Source organism: Pangasianodon hypophthalmus, chromosome 8 (assembly GCF_027358585.1).
Source record: "Pangasianodon hypophthalmus isolate fPanHyp1 chromosome 8, fPanHyp1.pri, whole genome shotgun sequence".
Taxonomy (NCBI): Eukaryota; Metazoa; Chordata; class Actinopteri; order Siluriformes; family Pangasiidae; genus Pangasianodon; species Pangasianodon hypophthalmus.
The window spans coordinates 24,537,508-24,563,613 of record NC_069717.1 but is presented as its reverse complement, the minus strand read 5'-3'; the positions used below and the strand labels follow the sequence as shown (position 1 = coordinate 24,563,613).

At 39.7% G+C, this 26,106-nt stretch overlaps 1 protein-coding gene across 1 annotated transcript in view; it reads right to left on the bottom strand.

The window, feature by feature from the left end:
• Window positions 1–23,566, bottom strand: part of adgra2 (adhesion G protein-coupled receptor A2) — a 58,939-nt gene extending 35,373 nt beyond the window's left edge. Inside the window, exon 1 of the mRNA XM_026925600.3 lies at window positions 22,645–23,566. Coding sequence (XP_026781401.3) covers window positions 22,645–22,886 — 242 coding nt within the window. The 5' untranslated portion in view covers window positions 22,887–23,566. The remainder of the gene's footprint in view (window positions 1–22,644) is intronic.
• Window positions 23,567–26,106: the final 2,540 nt, after the last annotated feature.

Below are 26,106 nucleotides of genomic sequence, written 5' to 3'. Positions count from 1 at the left end.
GTTTGAAAAAAAACATAATTTTTATATGAATAATTGAAGACCAGTCATCCACTTTTGAGTGTTTAAGCTCCGTTATAACACAGCGCTGTTGAATTCCCAAATCTGATTGGTCAGCAGGTGTTAAAAGGTGACTAATTCTCTATAACAGCAGCTCTGACAGTAGTCCCAACTACAAGGCAAATCAGTTTCATATCAATGTGCTCATTCTAATATGTTATAATTTCTGTAGTAACAACTCATTAACAGGGACTTGTACAGTAGATGCTCTGCATAAGGTTCTAAGGTTAATTATAAAAAACATATTTTTAAAAGATTTTTAACTAAAAACACATGTAACTATTGATATAGTGAAGTTTTCGGTAAGGAGACAATTATTTAACATTGAAGGAAGGAGTCTCCAGTGTCAGTACATTGTAACAGTCAGTAGGTTTTCTGTGACGTTGTCAGCACAGAGGATTTTGTGCATTCCAGTTTCTCAGAAACATGACAAGCTTTTTTTTCGAGAGAGAGAAAAAAAACAGATGTTGGCGAGGGAACAACTGTTTATAGCTGTTGTAATATATGTGATAACATGAAGCAACTGGTCTTGCTAACATAATATAAATAATTATTTATTTTTATTTATAAAAATTATGACGTGTCATTCATAAGAAATGAAAAATTGTTATCGTTGGCAAATTGCTGTGGTAGAAGAGGAATAAAACACTTGCTATTGTGTTTGGAAAAAAATCAACTTTGGGGCTTTTGAACATATAGTGCACTACGTAGGTCCTACAACAACATTGCTATATTCTATGCAGTGAACATATATAGTGATTAAGAAGCCAGTTGGGTTTTAAAAAAAAAAAAAAAACACACACAAACAACTTAGTCACAGATTGGGAGAAATGGTAATATGTCTTCAAAAAGAATCCAGAGAATAACTGCTATATCAGTGATACATGTCAAGATAGTAAAATTGCAGCACAAAGTTTTATCCCAAGTGTCCTGTCACTTCTATAACTAGCAAGTGTGCACATTAGGAAGCTATGATATGACTCTGAGGAAAACATTTGTGTGTTGATATGCGTTTGCAAATTGTGACAGGAATTGTGTTAAAAACAGTAACCAAAGATGTCAAAATAAAACCCCACAGAGAAATGCTTATTAAAATGAAAGCTAATGCAAAGAATATCTGGTGTAGCTAACACAGTGAGAGAATCTTAGCCATGGTTAGCTAGTTTGGGTCTGAGCCTGGGTCTCGGACTTGTGGACAAGTGAGGTGAGGGAAATTCTGCATCTGTATGTGTATACTTTCTTATTCTAATGTTTGTGAAAGCACTGTGACAGCAGCAGTCAAGTCCCATCACAGTAAAATGTCCTAATGCAACCGTTTAATAGGGTCAAACAAAATTAGCGCTGAGACTGTCAAAAGCGCTTTCTGACAACAGTCTGGCCACTAAACTAATTACAGCCTCCCATACCACCCACACACACTATAATTTATGAGTCATCTCCTTTTTAACAAAAATTCAAATGGTTCTTTGAAGCACAGATTCCCCTAAGGACCGTTTAGTCCTGTGGTGATTTAGCCGGCTAAATGAGCATCATCGGCTAGCAGACAAAAGCTGCAAAAAGGAGCAAAATTTAATACAGAGACAGCCGTTTTTTATGGTGCCAATGCCCAATCTGGAACCGTTCCACACTTTTCCATCACAAAATGGCTGACTCTTGGCAGGCAAAATTAGTTCCAGTACCAAAATACTGCTAATCGGTATCAGGAGCTGTGAAAACACAGCAGGTTAAGTTATTTTCACACTTTTAAATTAAGACATGAACATGAAGGGTTTTGATGATTAAAAATTACAACATTGCAAATTGGTTTTGAAAAGATAACTGTTGCACTTGTTTTATTTGTAACAACCCGAAGCAGGAGCTTCACTGGTAATGCTAATTAATGGTAACATTTCCTTTGAGTAGTTACATGATTAGCATTTTTACACCATGCATTAGGAGGCTCCTACTGATTAGCAACTCAAGTTATTTTCACGAGCACTATTTAAACTGTGTATGACATTATCATTGGTATGATAAGGAAATAGACAGACAGAATGAAGGAGCGACCAACAGAGATCACTGGCAAAGAAACAAACCGCTTAATTGAATCCAGAGACGAAAGAAGTACAGATAGTGATAAGTCACTGGTGAGTAAGAAAGTAGGCCTATGATTTAGAAAGTGAACGTCTATACACACGTGTGACTGCTGTGTGCACTATGATCTCATGGCCGTTGTGTCATTTATACTAATGCGTGTTTCGGGAAGGCAGGGCTCACGAAGATCAGCCTTAAGGCTATTTCAGGACATACATGAGCTATTTCATAGTCCATTTTCAAACAGAATAAAACAGAGCACAATTACAGTTCAAGGGATGTGCACTTCATGAAGCACACTACTTCAGCCTCTTTCTGAGAACTGTGTAATGACAGCAGGAACATGCAGCAGCATTCGCTATCAAACAGCATAAACACCCACACACAAACATTACAGACTCTCACACATAAGCACACAAACACACATCCGAACACACACACAGCTTCTTGAAGAAGGCCCATCTGTAAACAGACTAAAATAGGCGCTGCACCCGTTCAGGCCAAACAGGAAGCAGACAAAATGAGCTGTTTATACGTAGCCCAGCTGCCTGGGGTCGGGGGTCAACCTGGGAGCACTTCCTGCAGCAAAGCATGATGGACAGGCGCGGAGAGGAAGAACAGGTGGACGGCAGAATTGGAGGAAGAGAATTCTGAGTGGAGGAAGGGATAAGGGGAGGACACAGTAAAGAAAAAACTTTACAGAGTTTCACAAGGCATCCACAGTTAGATACCTTGTTGAAAAGATTGGTGCAATAAAATGGTAAATATTTCAATTCCACATTTGATTGTTTTTATGCTGTGTTTAAATAGGCCACTAATCTGACACTGTGTTCTGCTTACAGGTGAATCAAATGTCACATGCTAATGGGCCTCAGTTATTTCATGTCTTCAACTTGTGGGAAAGACTGGCTCAAGAAGTGAGGTTTGGACACATTTTTGCTTACCTTGCAGAAGTCAAGCAGCCAACAGACACAACAAAACCATTATGCAAAAGGGGTCCTAGCCATAACAATGACTCATCTGGTTAGTCGGCTATACGCATGGAAGATTCTGTAATTATGAAAATGTTTTATTGAGAGTTTAATTGTTTTTACCTCAGGAATATGGCTGAGTGCTCTTCCTGTGCAGAGACATGTGAAGCTTGTGACACTCATGACACGCTTCTTCGCCATTGCCATTGCAAATTAATCGTCTAATTTTTAGAAAGCTGGGGTGACCTAGTCTTTTACCTTTAACTTTTTTATTCCGTTCCTTTTTTTTCTTTTATTTTGCAGTGGTCATCTAATAGCTGGTTGGTTTGGCTAAAAAAAGGTTTCATGTTTTTATTTGCGAATGTTATGAAATGACTAAGGTAGTAATGAGTGAGACAGAGACACTTCCAGAACCAAGGCCATTGTGACTGGCTGGTCTATAAAAGAAGTCTTTATTAGTGTGTGGTCAGAGACAGAGCTCTGGATATGTGATTGTTATATGCATCTGAAATATGTCAGCTGCGCATATGTGATCTCACACACACACACACACACACAAGATCACACCACTGCCAATCCACTGCTAAAAACAGCTCAGCCATTGCTTACTTACCCGCTGCTAAAGCCAGCGTATCTCTACAGCAGTAATCATTAGTCTCTCAGCCTAGGTTTGTGTTAACTGGCAGCCCAGATGCCCATGTGTGCCTGGGTACTGATGGCACTGTGCCCTGTTCAGCTCCACCCTGCCCTATGCTTCCCTCTGTCCATGGCGGTTTAGCTCAATTTGTCTCCTCTGACCACAGTGCCTGAAGTGGAGGCACCGAGTCCAGGATGCTCACACTGACTTCACCCTGGCATGGCTAAGAGATGGAGAGAGGAGTGGAAACTATGGGCAGAGGAAATGAAAGTGGTAGCGTGGAGAGGGGAAAAAACCCTAAAAGCCATAAGATACAATGCCATACGGATATAAATACACCACAATGTATGGTATAATACAGACTAAGTAGCAACAATAATCCCAAGAGTTAAAACACACACCGTAGGTTAAAATAAAACCTTATATTATGTGTCTCAGTGTCACTTACGTTGGTTTCTTAGAGCCGGCTGGTTAAAATGGGTCTGTGTAACCTGATACTACTGTTGCCCACAGAGGCAATACTAGAGGGCAAATGCTTGGGCCCCATAGTCAAACAGACCCCAAGGCAACGGATATCAAGCTGAGAATGTTGTCTGCAAATGAGCTTTATTTGTGTCGGCATTGTTAAAGAAAGACATTGATGTATGGCCTGTAGTTTTAACAATTTTTATCCTTCCTGACACTCTTCTGATACAGTGGCGTGAAAATCACAGTGAAATAACCCTATATAATTTGTACCTAAGAAATGCTGCTGTAAACATAAAGAATTTCCAGGACTCTTATTCACAATATGCTCAAACTGAACATCTGTTCAACACACTTACTACTGTTTGACTTTATAGTTGTAAAAGAGTAATGATTTATAATCCCACTATCTACTGTCACACTTTTGAGTCTGGTTTCTCCCAAAGTTTCTTCCTCGTGATCTCTCAGGGAGTTTTTCTTTGTCACAATCATCTCTGGATTGTTCATTAAGGATATTGTTTAAAAAAAAAAACTGGTATGCATATAATAAAACTGAATTCGCCGATGGAATAATGAGTTGTTTGGGGTTGGGGTGGGTTATATGACTTGTCACAATGCATTTTTCTCATAATATTGTACATCTTGTCAGTTTTCCTTCAACATCAACCAATTCCACTGTTACTGGAAGTGACAGGTAGCTAACTGGACAGCTACAAATTTCATTCATTCCTATTTAAATAGTTTATTTTTGCAATATGTTTGAATAATAAAAAAATCACTTTTTTCTTATTGTGGAACTGTTTCTCTAGTGTGTACCAACCTTAACAAAAGCTATACTATATATTGTGATACATAACATGTGCCATGAAAACATCTTCAAGTATTGTGGTATGGTATTTTAGCCATATTGCCCAGTTCTAGCAGGTAAATGGTAATTTGTGGAGGGTCCAAAGGGGTTTTTTTAGAAAGCCCAACAGTTCGTAAAGACCACTAGTAGCCTGTTAATCATTAGCATATCCTCACAGCAATATATAATTGCAATCTGATCATTTGTACATATCATCCATTTTTACCTTTATCTATACAACTTTACATATGATAACTACGTGTCATACCCTGTAAGTTAGAAACAAGCTTTTATGCCCTAAAGAGTTAGAAAAATGCAGTATGGGTTTTATGGTGGATGTTGCAATTATGTCACCCGCTGCACATGCATTATAGGCTCAACAGAGTTGGTTTAAATGAGGTGAAAATGAGATCCAATGGGCCACCCTGTATATTTCTCACATCTGGCACCATATAGGTTACACCCAGGGCCGTCAGTTTATAAGAACAGCCTAAACAAATCCCTGCATGTTACAGTGACACTCTATAAGTTACAAAGAGGCTCTGTAATTTATCATGAGACCCTAAAACTGATCATATACATTGTTCAGGCTCCTCATGAGACTCTCTGAAGATAGCAAGGCCTTCATTTTCTCCCAGACAGTTTTTATTGACGCCTGATTATCCAAAATTGTTTTTCCGAAGTTAAGGATAATTAAGGGCATTAACTGACAACAAAGGCACAATCATAGGCAGCAATTCAGTTTTGTTTGCTCGTGCAATCTGTTTAAATGAAAACAGGTTATGTGAAGGAGTTGGAGTACACAGACGTGCATTATGGGTTTTAAAGAAGTGGTATAAATTGTAGTACAACCTCAAATTGTACGAAATTTTGTTAGGAGGTACAAACAGAGTCTAAAGAGATTTGGGCAAAGGGTTCTCAAACCTTTTGCAACCAAGGACCTCTTTAACCATAAAAAAAAGAAAAAATCCACAGACCCCACTTAGTCCCAATATATTTATTTTATAAAGGTAATTCAACCGTGTAAATATTAATTTGTACTATAATATTTTGGCTATTAATTAAAGTCAAAAAGCTTTTTTATTTCTGAACTTTCCATGCATACAACACATCTTTATGACTAGTTTTTGAGTTACAGAGGGTTGTATTATCTGTATTCAATTACAGTGACCAGTCAAACAGACTAATAACTATAATAACTCAATAATAAACATAATAATTCTGATAATCATGGCTCATGATCTCACGCAACTGTAACAAATATATTAACTGTGGACCTCCTAGCTATGCTTCGTAAACTCTCGTGGGTCCCTGTACATCTCTTTGAGAACCAAGGGACTGGATAAGCTATGGGTTATGATGCAAATATTTTAGGGTCTCAAAACCTGACCCTGAACATTCTTTCGTGTTTACCATCATTATTCACGAAGTGATTAGGGCGTGGCCTCTGTGTGTGTCTGTCACTGGGAAGGAGGCGCGACTGCTGTGTCTGTTAGTCACAGCTAAAGAGCATGGCTTCTTTAACCGTCAGTCAAAGTGAAGGAGGCGTGGCCTTTGTGCCTGCCAGTCACAGTGTTATTAGTTGTGTGGCCTTCTACTATTAAATCTAACACTATTAAAATCAAATGCTCTGTATAATAATGAATCACATTGTATCACATCTATCTTTCATACATAGGACTGTTGATCATGTATTGACACACACACCAGATCATCATGTAATGAAAAGTACACACCACTACCCTTTATATATCTTTTTTACTGTAGTATTAAGGAAGCAAACAAGCTGTCCAAAAAAGTGTATGGTCCAAAGTCCAAAGCAAAAGTGTTACTATGTGTCTCTGCTGGATTGAGATTTTTTGTTACAAAGCAGTTCATGAGAGGGGAACCGAGCAGGGAAAAAGTGTGTGTGTGTGTGTGTGTGTGTGTGTGTGTGTACGAGAGAGAGAGAGAGAGAGAGAGAGAGAGAGAAACATCCCCTCAGATTTGCCACTAATGAAGCCTAAGAGCCCAATTACAGCGCCTTCACAGCAGGAGTGGTCTGGTGTGTGTATGTCTGCGTGTGTGTGTGTGTGTGTGTGTGTACATGCTTTGTGTGTAGGTGTATATGCTGCTTTGTGTGTGCATGACTGTGGGGACGGCATGACCCATTCAAACACTAGTGTAAGCATGCATTTCTGTTTCTAGATATAGCATATATACAAATATAAGTGTGAGAGAAAAACTTGTGAATTTGTGTGTGAGTGTGTGTGTGTATGCGTGTGTGTCTCAGAACAGAAGCAAGGCTGCTCTGCTCTTTGTTAATGGGCTCCTATTCTCTCTGGAGTTCTTCAAGTGCCACCGCTGCTGCTTGACAGCCTGGTCCTAATCAGCCGCCTGGCTAAGACCACATTACACACACACATTACACACACACACACAGCTCCACACACTCTCTGTGCCCAGGAACCCACACTCTGTACAGCCAGACCTGAGTGCTGCTGGAGGGGGATGGAGGTCCGGAGAAACACTCTGCAGGAAAAAGCCACTCAGGGAAAAGCAGAAATGAGTGTGTGTGTATGTGTGTCCTGGGGCTTGTTCTCTGTGAAAGGGGTCAAACGTGTGAGTCCACTCACAAACAGAGGCACACGCATGTTCACACACACACACACACACACACACTCTGTAATTATATCAAGGTGGATGCACTATTCTGCCAAAATACATGTAGATGGTTATATCTACACTAGTGCTACAACCAAGTGCCTTGAACTATGTGATATTTGATATAAATTTTTATCTGACAATTCAGTTGCAAGAAAAGATAAACAGTTCATTTTATTTCCTGGAAACACAGACCAAGTGCAGCACTTGGTAAAATATCTGTATGGGGTGATTCTGAGACATTAATATCTCATGTGAACTCACTATATTGGCTTTCTCTACATCGCTACCTCAGGAAACAGGCTAAAACAGAAACTAGCTTTGGACAAAAGAAACAGACTAAAAACAACTATAACTTTTAACTGAAATGGTATATTTTGTTAAGATGATGAAAAGCAAGCTAAATAAATATTCCTGCTAGGTGGTTACAGGCTAGAAAGTTGCTAAAAAAAAGAAAGCAAAATCATGCTAATCATTAATTAGCATACTTTTTAACATGCTAGCTACCTCTACCATGTTGAGATATTATAGTTCATGTTATAGTTTTTCATAGAATCCAAGCCAAACTGGTGTACATGAGAGAACTGGTGTGTAACATTAGTATACCAGCCAGAAACTTGTGATTCCTGTCAGAATGTAGCTACATTTACCTCAGAATGTTAACTCAGAATGTTACTTAAGCATGTTACCTCAGAATGTTACCTCTGAATGTCACCTCCGAATGTTACCTCAGCATTTTATTTCAGAATGTTACCTCAGAATGTCACCTCCGAATGTTACCTCAGCATTTTATTTCAGAATGTTACCTCAGAATGTTACCTCTGAATGTTACCTCAACATTTCATTTCCGAATGTTACCTCAGAATGTTACCTCTGAATGTTACCTCTGAATGTTACCTCAACATTTCATTTCAGAATCATACCTCAGAATGTTACCTCTGAATATTACCTCAACATTTTATTTCAGAATTTTACCTAAGCATGTTACCTCACAATGTTAATCCAACATGTTACTTTAGAATTTTACCTCAGCATGGTACCTCAGCATGTTCAACAGCTTGCTTTTCTTTTTAACTAGCCTTATGTCAGCCTCAACAAAACATCCTCCAAATGTTGTTATCAAACAGAGGGTTAGAACAATTTGTCTTGATATGTTAGTTGATGTCTTTGATGACATATGATGCCACCCTCTGTATCATACCTTTGTATGATGCTTCTGTATGATGCCTCCCTCTGTATGACTCCTCTTTCTATATAATACCCCTCTGTTTCCCCTGTATGATGTCTCTGTTTGATGTCTCTATATCATGCCCCTGTATGATGCCTCTTTATGATGCCTATGTAAAAACAAAAAAACTAATGAACCCACATGTAAAGTGCACAACACACACGCACACACACGCGCACACACACACAAGCCTGGCTTGGGCCAAAACCCTTGAGCACAATGAGCACTTAGTGCTTAAATGCGTCTTGAGATGTGAATACATGGCTTTGTTAAGGCAGCCTACAGATAGAGAGAGAGAGAGAGAGAGAGAGAGAGGGAGAGAGAGAGTCGTGTCATCCATTTCTCAGTCTGTTCTGAATAAATGTGTGTAATCACACAACATCTGTTTTCTAATTAAGTTATTCAGTAATATCTCAGTTCATCACGAAGAGACAAATATAAATTACAATATAAAAAGGCTTGGGTTTCTCATCGCTTCTCTTCAATGCTCTCTCATTCCCTGCTTTTATGGACTTTGGCCTGCAATTCCCTCAATACAGCTTCCATGTTTTTATTACATTAAGCATATATTTTAACCCGGCACACTACAGTCAAGCACATTGTTGGCACACTGCAGTTCATATGAATTCTGTTTCTTTTTTTCCACAAATTCCATCAAATTTTTCCTATTTTCCTTTTTCCATATTCAGATTTAGATGTTAGAAGACATTGTTAATATGAACATCTTTCTATGTTTCTTAATCACTTTGTGTACACTATTTTGTGTTTATTGTCCTCACACTATAACTTATCTTCTACCTTGTAATAGTTATTGGGTTTATCCTTGGCAATTTGATTATACAAATAAATGCAATGATCATAAAGCACAATTTGATAAAATTGTTGTTACATGCCATAATGAAACAGACCTAAGCCTGGTCAATTCACTGTGTGATCACAGACAAATCAAACCAAAATGTCCATGATACTGCTGCACCACAGTCCAAATGAAATCTTTAAATGCTATTTTCTCCCTTTTCACTTCTGGGAGTAATCAGACTGTACTCATGATTGAGATACATACAAAAGTGAAGCATATTTCAGTTCAGGAAAATCTGTAGTTGCCAGAAGAAACTGTCTAAATTTCACCATATGAAGGGTTTTCCCAGTCCGACACACAGCCATATGTGATTGACAACTTGATTACCTTACAATTACGATTTAGACAGAATGCTGTTTGGCTATGGTTGAGTTCAGATTCAAAACATGATGCTGAGAGTTGGGTCAGGCATGGACAAGAAGTTTTCTGGCTTTGGTTGTGTCGTGGTCAAAATTTTATGTTTGGTCAGCAGCGTGTTGATGCAACAAAATGCAGCATGAGAAAAATATCAGTGCAAGGCTAATTTGCTGCTTTGAGGCTAAGACAAAGTTACAGAATGTACGGCTCTATATCTGTGTGTGCGCAGAAATAACAAAGTGACCCGCAATGGCCAGCACACTCAGAAACTCCCATTACATTTTGAAATTATAGGTTGTGTCTGAGCCACGTGTGTACGTGTGTGTGTTTACGCCAAACTCTTCTCCAGTCTAAAATTAAAATCTGGATTATATAAACACTATAATTACAGAGAGGAGGACGCAGACTTATTTTAGACGACTGCGGCCATGAACGCCCTTCCCACACACACACACACACACACACAAACACACACACACAATATGCAACCATGCATCTTCATTTTGCCTGCAGGAAAGGGGGGCAAGTCTCGCAATAAACCGCAAAAAGCACGCAGTCGTTTCGGTGTGTGTGCAAACACAAATGTGATGCATTTAAAGTTTACATGAACTGTGCAACCACTGCAAAGCTAACAGTTAGTGTTTCAGTGTTTACTCCTAATAAAAGGAATGTGAAAAAGAGCTTTAATATTCACTTTAGAAACCAAAGTTATGCCTTCAAAGTCTGTTTGTATATATATATACATATATACGTATGTGTGTGTATGTGTATGTTTGACCCAAATAACTACACAATGTTGTCCTGGTCAGCAGAAATTCCCATTGAGAAAACAAAGAGGGAAGGCATGCTATTAATAATGTGCCTGATGTTGGCATCCAGTCAACTATGATGAGTGAAAACAACATGTAATTCAAACAAAGACCAATTTTTAGGTCAGGATTTAACTCTTTAACTCCAGTCCTAGCTTATTTCTCACTAACTCCTCTTTGAAAGTACAGCGAAACTCTTTCCTAATAGTTTGTAATAATAAGAGTAAAGACCTGACGACAGGTCCTGGGAAGGGTTTGAGTTCACATCCCAGGAGCTCCTGAAGACCTTAACCCTAATGTTCTTCACCCTAAACCACTTACTCCTATGCACAGATTCGATTTTATTTCAAATGTAAGTCATTTTGTATAAAAACGTCACATAGGGCACAATCGCACACATACTCACACGCCCATTCCCTCACTATGGACAATTTAGAAATGCCAATCAGCCTACAATGCATGTCTTTGGACTGGGGGAGGAAACCTCACAGGGCGGAGGCGGGAATCGAACCCCCAACCCTGGAGGTGCGAGGCAAGCGTGCTAACCAGATTTTTTTTTTAAATAATAATAATTATAAACTGGAAGCAGCTGATTTGATGTGAAAATTTTGTACTCAATCTTGAAAATTGTAAAATTAAAAATGTTTACAGATTTTTAGCATTTTAAAAAATAAAATATAGAAAGTTCTATAAATAAAATTTAAAAAATTTAATTTTTTTTTAAGTATCAACAGTTTTTTTGGGAAGTTGTGAGCAACCCTATACAGTATATCACATTATAGGATATATAATGTGTATTGTAGAAGAGTATTCAAGAATCGTGATATCATATTTTTGTCATATCTCCCACATCTAGTTGCAGATAAATACCCGTTAAATCCTAGGTCCAGATCAGACCTACGTTTCACACTCTTGTAACTACACACCTTTCCTATTAGTTTGAGTGTATTAAGTATATAATTAAGTATAAATATTTTAAATAGTTTGTAGTAGTTAGTTACTGAGTCATATACTCGAAGATGTGTGCGATGTGCAGTAACTTTTTTTTTTCTGGCACTACGCAATATTAAATTGTCCAGAATGGTGTACAGCAGTGTAGATGACGGGAAGATCTGTGTAGCATCAACGGTACGGAATGAAAGACTTGAGGAAGTGCTGTTAGAGGTGGTGTGATGCAGCCTGATACTAAATAGAGCTACTGTTACAGCCCTAATGTTGATTATATTTCCATACGACCACGTCCCTAAGTCGTTTATTCCTCTTATACCACAGCAATTTGCCAGAAGTTACATTTTTTATTAAGTAGAGAATGACAGATTGTACTTTTTTTATCCATACAAAGTTACTTTTAATGCTGTAGAACCTCCACAAGACAATTTAGTTCCTGTTATCGCTTACATTATAGGAGGTAAAAACAATCGTTTTCTCACCAGCTTCACTTTTTTCACTCTCTTGAAGTTTATAAGACAAAAAGACGCAGCTTGTCATGTTCCCAAGAAACCACAAAGTGCAAATTCCTGTCCTGAAGTCTTTCCCATGGCATAAATCTGACATAAAGTTAGAGCTGACACTGGAGACTCCTTCTGTAAATGTTAAATAAGCATCTTCTTACAGAAAGCTTTGCCATATCAATGACTGATGAAGTTTTTTTTTTTTTGTTAAATAACAGCACATTTTGAGTCCGTTTTTTATTAGTCTTAGATTATGTTTAATGTCCCCGTGAATGAGCTGTTACTATAGAAACGATCATGTATTAGACCCAGCATATTAATTTAAACCTGTGATTTGCGATTCTTGAATACCTGTCAGCAGTGCTGTTATAGAAAATTAATCAACACCTACTGAGTAATCGGAATCAAAATTTCAACATGGCTTTGGTATAAAATAATATTAATATCCAGAGCTCCATGCACTTGGAAAGCAATGACTCAAAAAAAAATTCAATTTATATCAACTTATATATAGGCACAGGCGTACCAGTTGGACCCTGATTTTATGATTACTATCATTTTCATTCAAGCACTAATAAACTGGAAAACATTAATACTATTATTATTTGTTTTTATAAGTTTTTAAAACCAGAAATAATAATTTATGCATAAGTATATACAAAAGTCAGATTAAGATATTGCAGCGCTGTGGATTCAATGAAGTGACTATAAGCACACATATAAATCTGTGAGTGGAAAAGCAATTAATCTATGATATAAAAACTAGATAAGAGTAAGATGGACTAAAACTGAAATGGAATAAGATGCTCATGGGTGGAGAAAGAATAAAAAAGAAAAGGATTGGCATTTTTTGGAGTCAGATAAGACGAGTGCAGTGAAAGGAAAAACTATCCAAACACAGATTCCTGCTGTGCTCTGGGAAGAGCATGAGAACATATCAATCTCTCTCTCTTCCCTCCCTCTCTCACTAACTTTCCTTTCTCTTACTCTCACTCTCTCTTTCTAACATGCTCTGTCTCTCTCTCATGCTACTTGAGGGATTTTGCAGGGTCCATCTTTTCAGCTACGCAAATAAACGATGCTTTCATATCGCTTTAATAACTCCACAGAGAATCCTGAATTTTACCTTGACCTGCATGCCAGAGGTCAAAGGTCGAAGCATGTGTGGCAGCAACAGGTGTGACAAGAGTCAGATTTTTTGATATATGGCCACTCTCTTACTCTCTCTCTCTCTCTCTCTCTCACACACACACACACACACACACACACTTGTTGCTTTTTCCTACAAAAGTAAACAGACCATCTCCGGGAACGGCAGCTCTCTGAGGACGCCCTTCCACACAATTCCCAGGATATCTGTCAGGAAGGTTTCTCAAAACACACACACACACACACACACACACACTTGTTTCACACTGAAACTGTACTGACTGTACTCACAGATACAAACAAAATCTTGTTTCACAAACCGACCTGGACCAACTGACACACACATGCGTGCACACACACACACACACACACACACACACACACACACACACAAACAGCCATTTGTTGCAGTCATACAGCAGCTGTCTGAGGGAGTATGAATTCACACACTCACATTCTTCACACACCCCATGCCCACTGCCAAGGACACTACAATGTGTGTGTGTATGTGTGTGTGTTTTCATTCTTGAATAATTATGTCTTGATGTCATTGAGAATAAGATGATTATATCCAGATTGATAACTGCTCCTTAAAACAACTTAAAAATAAAGTGTAAATAAAAAAATAGAAAACACCTGAAGACATTCACAGAGTTCATTTAAAGCTAAATGTTCAGGGCCGAGTGCCCTAAAAGCACAGGTCAACTGAGGTACTCATTAAATGGTAGAGTGAGCATCACAATGAACACTCTCTCTCCCAATTAAAATTATCTTTAAATTTTATGATTTTGAGAAACTGGGCCCTGATCTTCCACAATACGCAACACACATCATCAAATATGAATTGTAACTTTCAGTCCAATCTACTCCCTGGTTAATCTTCTAATGGGCTTGCTTGATATAACGACTTTATCGTCCCTACGTGATATATTACACTGTCACGATATTCAGTGAAGTTTAAGCCGATTATATTATATTACCAGACCTGCCAACCTTTACGTATGTTGCGTAGGAGCTAGTTTGAGTCCGGATTCCAAAGTATGCTAGTACACTAGTTCATTAATGTGAAATAAAATCTGTCAGTGTATGTTCGACTTAACTAAGATTAGACAAGAACACCAGTTCACTATATTTATTAGGGATGCCACCAAATATTTCATGCAAAAAATTGTCAAAAATGGCACTTTCAGGTTTTGGCAATAAGATGAAAAAAATGGAGGAGGTTTTTGACCCTAAAACATTAAACAAGGCTGCAACATAGTGTCAAACCTAACACTTTAAAAATAATGTTAATGGTGATGATTTTTAAAAAGTAATTAAATGTGCTGGGTTTTTTGACTGGCGCTCTATCCTTCTCATGTTCACACTTTGAGAAGAATCAACAGTGACAATGTTAGGCATATGGACTGATCTGAAAGAGGACTATACTGAAATGTACTGTCATGTTTTTTTTTTTTATCCTGTATTGCACTTTACTGCAAAATCACCTAAAAATCCACCATCCAGAGTGGATGGTGGATTGGAGTGTTCACGATTGCCGCAGTTGCCGCAGTTCCTGATCTCACAGATGCTAATATTAATACGCACTCCTGCACTCTCCTTCAGTCTGAAATGGTGGAAATGCTCATTTTCCTGTCTTTTTTAAGTCTATTGTTTCTGGATGATTAAATCATTTATCACGACTTTTAAAATGGAGAAGCGTGAGCCGGAAAGAATTAATGTCGCACATCTGATATATGTGAGTGCATCCGTAGAAATGCTTATTGACTGAGATGCAATGAATGAAATCAGGGTGAACAAAAAAGATGAACAAGGACTCAACAGACTCTCCCTCATCCAGCAAACAGTCAGCTGGCTACACCAGAAAGCAGCAGAAGTCTGGCTGAATGTGAAGGATAATTATTTGTTTAAAGTTATACATAAATTGACACAAAAATGCCACCCCAAAAATGATTATTTTAGTGATTTAATACTCTTATACCACAACACTTTGCTAACGATTTTATACTAATGATTAAATGATGTGTCTGCGCTTGAATGTTTATATTAGATGGTATTTGTTTGTTAGCATTAGCCTCTAACGTGTTATTTAAAGGAGTCCTAGGGGTCAAAAGTGAGCTTACCATTTCAGTCCCACACAGACACACACTTTATTATCTGTTACATGTTTTTTCACTCCTTCGCAATTTATCTTCTTGTCTGCCACCTCCCCTGCCTGTCCTCCCCCTCGCCAGTCCCCATGCAGGCGCGCGTAATTAGCTCTAAACACAGAGGCCCTCTCGTCCACATCTGGAAGAGGTTTGGGCATGGCAGTTTCCTACCAGCACGGCTAAATATTTAGATTCAGCCTCGCTGTGTATGGCTGAACTCAGAAGGAAGGGGGGAGATGGGGAGAACTAAAAGGAAGAGTGAGAGTGTGCGTGAAGGACAGAATGACTGAAAATATTCTTTTTTTTGTCGCAATGATGCCAATCGGCTTGCATATGCAGGTTTGATGTTTATTGGAAGTTTGAGCTGTGATGGAAAACTTGGGCTGCTGTGAAAGCTGAAACTCCAGACACATAAGAACACACAAACACACACAGTCTAAAATTCCACCAGAGGTGAGGATGCAAGGCCACAGTATTTAGTGCTTCATCTCTTGATGAAACCACAAACTACAACCTGAATCCAGCTAAACTGAGCCCATTAAAATCAGACATACAGAAGTCAGATGCAGAATCTGAGACTTGAGAAGGAATGAGAAGGAAAATGGGAGTGGAAGGATATGGGGCAGGACAGATTAACCCCTTCGTACTCACACACTAGCAAATGATAGACAACTACTGATTGGCTTCATTCATACTTACATTCATAGGAATGCACCAAACCTGCTTTTTTTCCATTTTCAAGCAATACCAATATAGGCTTTGGGTATTGGCCGATACCCAACATTGACATCCTCTTACTAACCAAGCCAACTTTAGCTGTGATGTTACAGGAAAATATTCAACAATAGGGTGGGTTGATGAAGTTGATTATTTTCCAATAACAACACGTCCTTAAGAGTTTTATTTCTCTTTTACCACAGAAATCTGTCAACAAGCACATCATACTTTTGATTCATTTAAAGTTATGTTTAATGGTATGAAACGTCTAAGAAATAAGTTAGTTCTTGTTATCACTTAAAAAGTTGTTCCCTCACTTTCTCTTGAAGTTAATAAGACACTTAATTTAAAGTTAAGTTAAAGTTAAAAAAAAAACACAGTCGAGAAACTGCAAAGCACACAGTCGTCTGTCCTGAAGACTTTCCCATGGAGGAAAACTAACTGACTGTTACATTAAACGGTTTTCTTTGTTAAATAACAACATGTTTTTTCAGAGTTCTGTGGTATAATGCAAAATATCAGAGGTGAGATGCTAGAATGATTTGTCATGGATCTGTGTTGGGTGATCATCGTAACGCACTCATGGAATAAATTAAGACAGTGGATCAGGTCTGAAAATGTCAAATCCAATCCAATAAAGCATTTTTTGGTTTGATGCACAAAACTGTAAGAAAACCACTGTTATCACCTTCTCCTGGATCATAGTACAACAATAAAATACAAGTAGTTCAATGATGTATATAAATCAAACCACATACTGTGTATGTTACTTATCGCAAACTAAAAACATGTATAGGCCACACCCACAGGCGATATCGGGAGCAGCTGCTACATATCCATGAGAGAAAAACCTGGAGAGAAACTTGCCAGTGTGAACTACTGTGACATATCAAGATGCTTTCTGTGGTAACCTCATCACACTACCGAAGAAATTTATATACTATAGTTTTTCTTTATTATAATTTTAACCAAAGAGGGTCCCTGGAGGACTAGTGGTTAGACCTCGGTGTTCTCCCCACCGCGGCCGGGGATCTATTCCCGGCCAGGGAACCAACCCTAGCCACTGGGGTTGCATAAGACAGTGCGTTTCCGGTGCCGGTCCCAAGCCCGGCTAAAATTGGGGAGGGTTGCGTCAGGAAGGGCATCCGGCATAAAAACTGTGCCAAATTAAATATATCCGGACCAATGGTCCGCTGTGGCGACCCCTAACGAGAACAGCGGAAAGAAGAACAACATAATTTTAACCAAAGAAATTGATTTTGAATCATGTGTTCATAATGACTGTATTCATTACGTTTACTGGATACCATTTTTAGTCTCAATAGGACAAATATATTAAATTTAAAAAAAAAAACTCTACAAAAGGAAGTGTAGATGGAGTGTTTAAATGGATGAATAGTACAGAAAAATGTGTCCAGTGTAACCATGATTCTACATAGTGTTACATTCATTCATAGGCCAGTCCTATAAGTAGAGAAAGCCCTTTGCCTAATCTTTACTCAGAGCTTGATCTTGGTGTTATCTAACTACTATCACATGAGGAATGCCAGATGTTGGCTTGGTGACCTACAGCTGCTCAGAGAGATAACCCTCAGGCCTAAACTACTGACCCCAAATCTCACAGCCCCGATCCTCCTGTCCTGAAAAACTTCGATCCTACAACACAGTCCATGTGGAAGCACTTAACCTCAGTCGGCTGTGAGTTAAATATGCAGGAACATTCTGGACAGTACTACATTAAACGGTCACCTGTTGACCTGCTCCTGTGTGCACACTGTGTGTGAAGAGGAGCCAGATGAATATAATGGGTGTGGCCCAAATGCTTAAATTGATACAGTACATCTTACAAAATGTAAAAGAATACAAGGTTTGGATCGGAGTACATAGATACTATGTGTTACATGAAGACAGCGACTAATTCAGTTTGAGCTAGCTTAGATCTCTTAAGGCATATGGATGCTAAGCAAATATGACTGCTAGCATCACGTTCTAAGTAATTTAGCTACTATTTACACTTTATTTCACTACATAATCATTTGAATGATACATTTGTAAACCAATAGACATTTCTCAGCATCAAAACTGATACACCTGTGCAGTACGCTACAGGAAATCAGACAGTATAAACACTCGCAAAGAACAACTCAAATAGTTTTATTAGAACATTCATTATTAAAGAATTTATAAAGCCTTGTAAAATCAACATTCTACTAAGCACACTAGATTTATCATAGTATTATTCGGTCATATCGCCCAGTCTAAGCTATACACATCTGGCTAGCTAGCTGGGCTTAAATGGGTAGCCCACAACTCTTTCTCGACTTCCTTTTCTTTCCTTTTAAGTTTAAGATTGAGCAAAAAAATAAAAACACCTGAAGACAGGCAACGTTAAATTAAAGCTAAACATTCAAGTTCCATGAAAGCAATGCAGAACAAACCATATCGTTAGATTTTAGAGTGACCATCACTAAGAACACTCACTCTATCACCTAAAACCTGCAGTACTGCATAGCCGTGCTGAATCGGACAAGCTACTCAGCCATGGAAGGTAGCATATGAACAGGGGTATGTGATTGATGCTAGAAACAGTGCAACCCACTGAATGGTACAGCAAAGCTGTCACCATGAGTCAGGCCAAATCCCATAATACCATATTAAACAGAATGTTAAAAATAGAATGCCATAATTTGTACTGCAATTCATACTATTTTACACTGATCCTATTGTGCAAAGATAAAAGATAACCCAACACAGGTACTCATTGGGTATGAAGAGTTGTAACTGTAGTAATTGTAGCTTCTGTACTGTTAAATGGAAAAGTGCTGTAAATCTATATTCCTTCACTAAATTTACAATGTTACCATTTACTTCTTGGCAAAAAAAAATTCACGCTAGACTTGTGATTGACCTCCATTGCTAAATAGGCGTGTTACACCATTGTCTGCACTACCCACAAGTCCAAGTGCCAGTTGCCCCAGTACCCTGACCTCATCCACTGACATTCCAGTCCAGCTGACAAGTGAGAACACAGCATGAAGGAGAGAGAGAGAGAGAGAGAAATGATGTATCCGAAGCTGCACCTGGGATAGTGTCTAGAAATGCCTGAGGAATGTCAGGAAAAACAGAAACATCAACATCACGCCAAACATTCCACATCTGGAGCAGAACCTCAGCACGTCACTAAATCTAGAAGGACAAGAGTGTGAAAAACACTTCCCTTGGAGTGTCAGATACAAAACAAGTTAAATGTGTTCTCATTATCTTAATATCCATTTGCATTTACTCTCCCTAATGTTGTATTCCAAAGCACTACACAGCATGCTATATGGCAATTTTGGTAAATGTTCTCCTTTCTCTCAGTGGGGAGCTTTGAAGGCTGGAAGTGTTTACCTCTAACCCACGCAAGCCCCATAAATGTGTCACGGTGTGCTTTGCACATGTTCAGAAAACAAATAAATGGCATTAAGAGGTGCTGCTGCCTGCACAAATGTTGCCTCCGAACTCCTCCTTCCATCGTACTCTACCTGAGCTCGCTCTGTCCCCTTTTTCCTTTATTTTGAATCCACTTCCTCTACGTTTTGGCGGCCCAATGTGTTGAGCAGATGTGAGTGGTTATTAAGCAGAACCACTACGCTCCATAAACGCGCTGCCCTCGGCCTCCTCCTCTGGGGAACCAATCTATTGGCTTTTCTCTCCTCTGCTTGAGCCGCTTTTTGCCATTTTTCCAATGTTTTCCTTTTTACGACACTCATGTGAAAGCGAGCGCCGCTCCCGCTGAGGAGGGGAGCACTGGGGTATTGTGGGAAGATGAAGGATGGCATGGAGGCATGGGGGTTTAAAATGGTATATGGTGTTAATGTCAAACACATGAACAAGCCCAGTTTTTATGTTTTAATGCATACATTTTCTGGCCCAGTGGAGATGTGGTTTCCCCAACCAGAACGGAACTGAAGTGATTTTGCACAGTTTCCGTGACATGCTGAAATAACAAAAAAAAAGTTCCTGAATGTCAGAAACAGACGAAAATATGCAAACAGCAAAATCTGAACCAAATCAAATATTTTGACTCCTGCACAGGCTTCCTTCCTCCCAGACTGGAATTAAGTGCATGTTTTGCCCATTAATGATAGCGTGTAAATAGAGAAATGGTCAGAGCTTCAATCATAACCCATAAATGCTTGTATTTACTTAAGTGTGAAACAAAAGAAATCACATATCAGGCCAGTGCGTCTGGTCAGCCTTCCTTCCTGAAAAGAGGGCACTGGAGATAGGCCTGTTAAAAACAGAATGCAGCATCATAGCAATGGGAAAGGAAGCAACCAGGCAGCCATTAAAACAGGAGAGAGAGAGAGAGAGAGAGAGAGAGGGAGAGAGAGAGTGAGGGAGAGAGAGGAGCAGAAATGTGTTTCTGTTTAGCCCCCTTCAGTATAGCCAAGTCAGCTGAAGACTGGAGAGGGGGCAGAATGTGTGTATGTGTGTATGTGTGTGTGTGTGAAGGGGGTGGGTTTTTAGGGTGTGGGAGGGGTGCTGACCAGGGGCACATTTCCTTTCTCCACACTGAAACACAGATGGAAAATGACAGAGCTGTGATACAGAGACTTCATTCTCCGCTCCGAAGCGCTGCAGTTCACAGCCTGAAATAAATTCCCCAATCAAACCCAACCTGAAAGCCCCATTCTATATCCTCTACCAGTGGCAGGAGAAGGGCTAAAACCTTCAACAAGAACCATGGTATTGTGTTGACATGCTGTTCAACACATGTCCAGAGGCTACAATCCAAGATATAAAAACCCTACAGGCTCTGGTTGCAACTCAGACAGGGACACTGACTATTAGGTAGATAGTATCAAAGTAGCAAATCATGTAAGTACTGTAAGGCTAGTTCTTAATCAGTAGATATATCTGACACCAAACTGCCAAAACAGGTCATCCACACTGGTGTGTTGGGAGTGTGTTATTTTCGTGACACACTCATCCATAAACTTCACAGTGACTCATACGTAAAGGCATTATATCGTTGAGTCAACGTTGATGTACTTGCCAATAAAATATAATGTGATACAGGCTATTATTAATAGAATTCCATTATTGGAAGTACCTGTGGCTTGATTGTAGGGGTTTACATCTTGGTAGTTATAGAGTTATGAGTTGTTGGTGGTGTTGGCATTATCTTTGGTGACTGAAGAGTTGGTGGTGGTGGTGGTGGTTGTGGATTTTTTTTGTTGGTATCTTTAGCAGTTGTAGAATTGTTGGTGTTGGTTGTAATGCTGGTATATTTGGTTGTAGTATAGTTGTTACTGGTGGAGATGCTGGTATTGTTGGTATCTATGATAGTTATAGAGTTGATGGTGGTGCTGGTAATATTGTTGGTATATTTGGTGATGGCAGAGTTGTTGTGAGTGGTGGTCATGTTGGTCTCTTTGGTTGTTGTAGAGTTGGTGGTGGTGGTGTGGCTGGTATTGCTGGTGTCTTTAACAGTTATAGAGTTCTTGGTGGTGGTGGTAATATTATTGGTATCTTTGGTGGTTGCAGAGCTGTTGTTAGTAGTGATGGTGGTAGTAGTGAAACAAATGTTGTTTGGGTGGTTGTGGAAGTGCTGTCAATATTCATAGTGGTGCTATTGGTAGTGTTTGTGGTAGCAGTGAAAGCAGTGCTGTTTTGGGTGATGGTGGTGGTGGTAGTGGCCGCAGTGGTGCTATTGGTAGTGCAGTTGGTGGTGGTATCGCTGAAAGCAGTGCTGTTTTGGGTGATGGTGGTGGTGGTATTGGTCACAGTGGTGCTATTGGTAGTGCAGTTGGTGGTGGTATCGCTGAAAGCAGTGTTGTTTTGGGTGATGGTGGTGGTGGTATTGGTCACAGTGGTGCTATTGGTAGTGCAGCTGGTTGTGGTATCGGTGAAAGCAGTGTTGTTTTGGGTGATGGTGGTGGTGATGGTGTATATTTGGAAGGGTTTTAACAAATGACTGAGGATAGTGACTGTCAGTGACTAAGCATAAGAGACAAAAATCTCTGCTCTCACATTAAGGATGAGAAGACTTACCTCACAGTATCGTTGCTAATGTTTCACAAAATATTGGTATCAATTTCGAATTTAAAAACTGTAGTACTGACCATCCCTACACATGTGCGCGCGCGTCCACACGTCACTTCACGTGCATAGCGACTCTCAGACAAGAGTTTTGTAACCATTATTTCTGAAAGACCAGACAGCAGAATCAAAACAGTTACTCACAAAGAAATGGTCCGGTTGGGCATCAGACTCGCTTCCGGTGTCTCCGTCAGCTCCTTGCCGGCGCAGCTCACTCGTTTGCGCGCGCCCGCCTGCGCCGTGTGGCCCTTGGCGCGCTCGTCCGTGCAACTGCAGCCGCTGGAGAGAAGCTCGCGACAGGCTCGCGCAAATCCCAGCAGCAGCAGTAGCAAGAGCACGAGCAGCGACCGGCCGCGGAACGAGACGCGCGCGCTGCGTCGCAACATCGTCGGTCCCTTTTCGGTGACACGAAGTCAGCCCATGTCATCAGCGCGAGCCTTTTCACATGAATCACTTAGGCAAGTCTGATCAGAGGATTAAAGCACTGCTGCACTGCTAAAACCTGCGCGCGAATTCCTTATTCTCTACACTGATTTGACACTTGCGCGCGCCTCAGCTTGCATGACCGCGTCTCTCCATCACTAAGTGCGTGCAGCTCAGTGCGTCAGTCAGGAAAATGCAGCACGACGGTGATCCGTCATGTCCAAGCGCATTTCTGCGCGCAAACGCATCCTCAAAATATCTTCCTCAAGATGTGCAAGCGCTGTGTGGCAAGAGATAAAAAACCTGCAGGAAAGAAAAGTGTTACTCCGCTGCGAATCAGAATCCAAAGTGATGACAAGACTTAAAAAGTTACTCTGGGCTCTGAAAGCAGCCACGACTCGTGATTCCGCAGAACTTGCTCCCGCATTTTTTGGTTAATTCACACAGAAGATCGCGTTTGCTCAGAGCTGGAAGTCCGCATGCAGCCTGCGTGTCCCTCCAGCCTGCGCTCGCTCACTGTCCCTGCGCTCTTCATAGCGTGCAGCTCCTGAGTAACGGTACTCCGGCGCGAGCTTAACGCCCCTTAATACCCCTGCAGCGCTTTTCCTCCGCCACCCTGTCGCAGCTCACTTACTGCCCTGAGCGCGCGCGCGCGCGTTCCCTTCCCCTTCCCCTTTCCCTTTCCTCCACGCACGCGCGACCTGCCGCAGGGTCCTAGTGCACAGGCACAACTTTGGAAATAATTTCAGAATCAGGGAACACAATGGCTGGGTCCTCAATCGCATACTTCTCCCCTAAATAGTGAGGAAAGGCTACTGAACTACCTATAGGGTTACACCAATAAGAGACGACAAGCAGCCGGTTGCCATGGAATATGCAAAGAGTGCAGAATGAACAGAAGGTCTTCTGGGGCAGTCATTAAAATTTGGATAGTCATCAAAACACTGTTCACTGTTAGGCAAAAAAGGTACTTTACATATACACTTTAGTTCCCCAAGGTACCAAAATGTAAATGTACCCTCAGAAAACACAACAGTGGTGCAATTCCACGCGCTTTAAATGCTTTTAAATGCTCCACACATCCTCTATGCACCATTATTACAGCTGCAGAAGACATGCCCAGTAATACAAGCTTCTACCTAGGAAGGAAGGAAGGAAGGAAGGAAGATGGGAATAAGTAACAAAATGGAGGCAGGGTTAACAGAAAAAGAAAGAAAGAAAGAAAGAATGGAATAAGTAACAAAATGGAGGGAGGGATAACAGAAAAAGAAAGAAAGAAAGAAGGGAATAAGCAACAAAATGTAGAGAGGGATAACAGAAAAAGAAAGAAAGAAAGAAGGGAATAAGTAACAAAATGTAGAGAGGGATAACAGAAAAAGAAAGAAAGAAAGAAAGAAATAAGAGAATAAGCAACAAAAAGTAGAGATGGATAACAGAAAAAGAAAGAAAGAAAGAAAGAAAGAAAGAAATGGAAGGAGGGATAACAGGAAAAAAAGCAAGCAAGCAAGAAAGAAAGAAAGAAAGAAAGAAAGAAGGAAAGAAAGAAAAAGAGGAAAGAAAAAGAAGGGAGCAAGTAACAAAAAGGAAGGAGGGATAACAGAAAAAGAATGAAAGAAGAAAGAAAGAAAAAACGAAAGAAAGAACAAGCAAGAAAGAAAATAAGAAAGAAAGAAACCAAGCAAGGAAGGAAGACGACAAGCAAGAAAAGAAAGAAAGAAAGAAAGAAAGAGAGAAAGAAAGAAAGAAAGAAAGAAAGAAAGTGAATACCATAAGATTTGGGAAAGGTTATGGTGGACTTCCTGTTCTAACGCCTGATTTGTTTAACTATTAATTGAATCAGAGCTGCCAGAGACGAGAAAACGCTGTACTGGTTTAGAGTACTATCCGCTTACGCCTCACATAACTCACTCCATGTTTAACATTTGAACTTGTTTTCTTCATGAGATTGATGATCCTGCAGAAACCATGTCTGGGGTTGAACATTAACCAATAAACTACAAGCACAGTGAGTGTATAAACGATGATGTCTAGTTCTGAAGCCCAGACTATGAAATTCACTGGATATCCACCTTTGGAATGACACCAGCAGCTTCACATGAATAATTCCAGAAGGTCACGCTGACTAAATCATGCAGTGTGGAAGTGTGTGCTGGTCTGTCAGTGGGGCTGTTTTAGCACTTTCTAATCACCTTCTAATAATGCTGACTGGATTTTTTTCCCAACATGATGCAACAAAATTGCTCTCAATTGCGTGAATTTTCCTTTTAGTTTATATCCTAATGTTTGTGTCAGGATCCAGGCACTATGACCCAGCTGGACATCTGCTAGCTGCTCACAGCACCTTGCTGGATCCTCGCGTGCGACCAAACCATCCAGTGCTGAATTAATGCTTGGCTCCAGTGTGTACAATGCACATGGAGTGTGAGAACAAGAGGAAATCTAATACGTGTAACAAACTGATAAGGAGCGAAGTCAGATACAGACAGCTTCCTCACGTGCCTATTTCTCACGGCCTTAAGCAAAAGCGTATAGAATTGAATTAGCTAATTAAGGTGTAGCTGTTGGAAGACATGGGACATATGTAAAGATGTCCAGTGCTCTTGTGAATGATCCAACACGGATATCCCAAAGATTTTCACTTTCCAAAACCAATTTAAAAGCACAATTCAAATAAAATTTAATCATTTAAACAAGCAAACATGCTAATATACAACACTGTCAATTAAAACTTTTATACCAGCAAAAAAAGAATGAAAAAAGTACTATTAACATGTTATTACTGGTTATAAACATGTTATAAATACCATATAGTTGCCCAAATACACACAGAAGGAGAAATAGCATAATGCTATGATATTAGCTCTAGGAAAAGTTAGCATCTGCTCCTCTTCTGACAGAAACAGAGCAGCGACATAACTGCTAGCAAGTCTTCTTAGCGTACTTGAAAATATTGATCTTGATTTGAAGAGATATGGCGTTATACTGTGAGCTAAAATAATGAAAATGCTCCTGAATAAACAAGGGAAATACATGAATATTTCAACCCTCCTTTGTGTTGCCTAGCCTAGCTTTCACACAACTGAAGTAACGTACCAAGTCACTCTGAGGTCTGAGGTAGTTTGCTAAACACATAAAAGGTACAGACTACTAACAAAAATCTTTCTATATTTCTGTTTGATGTAC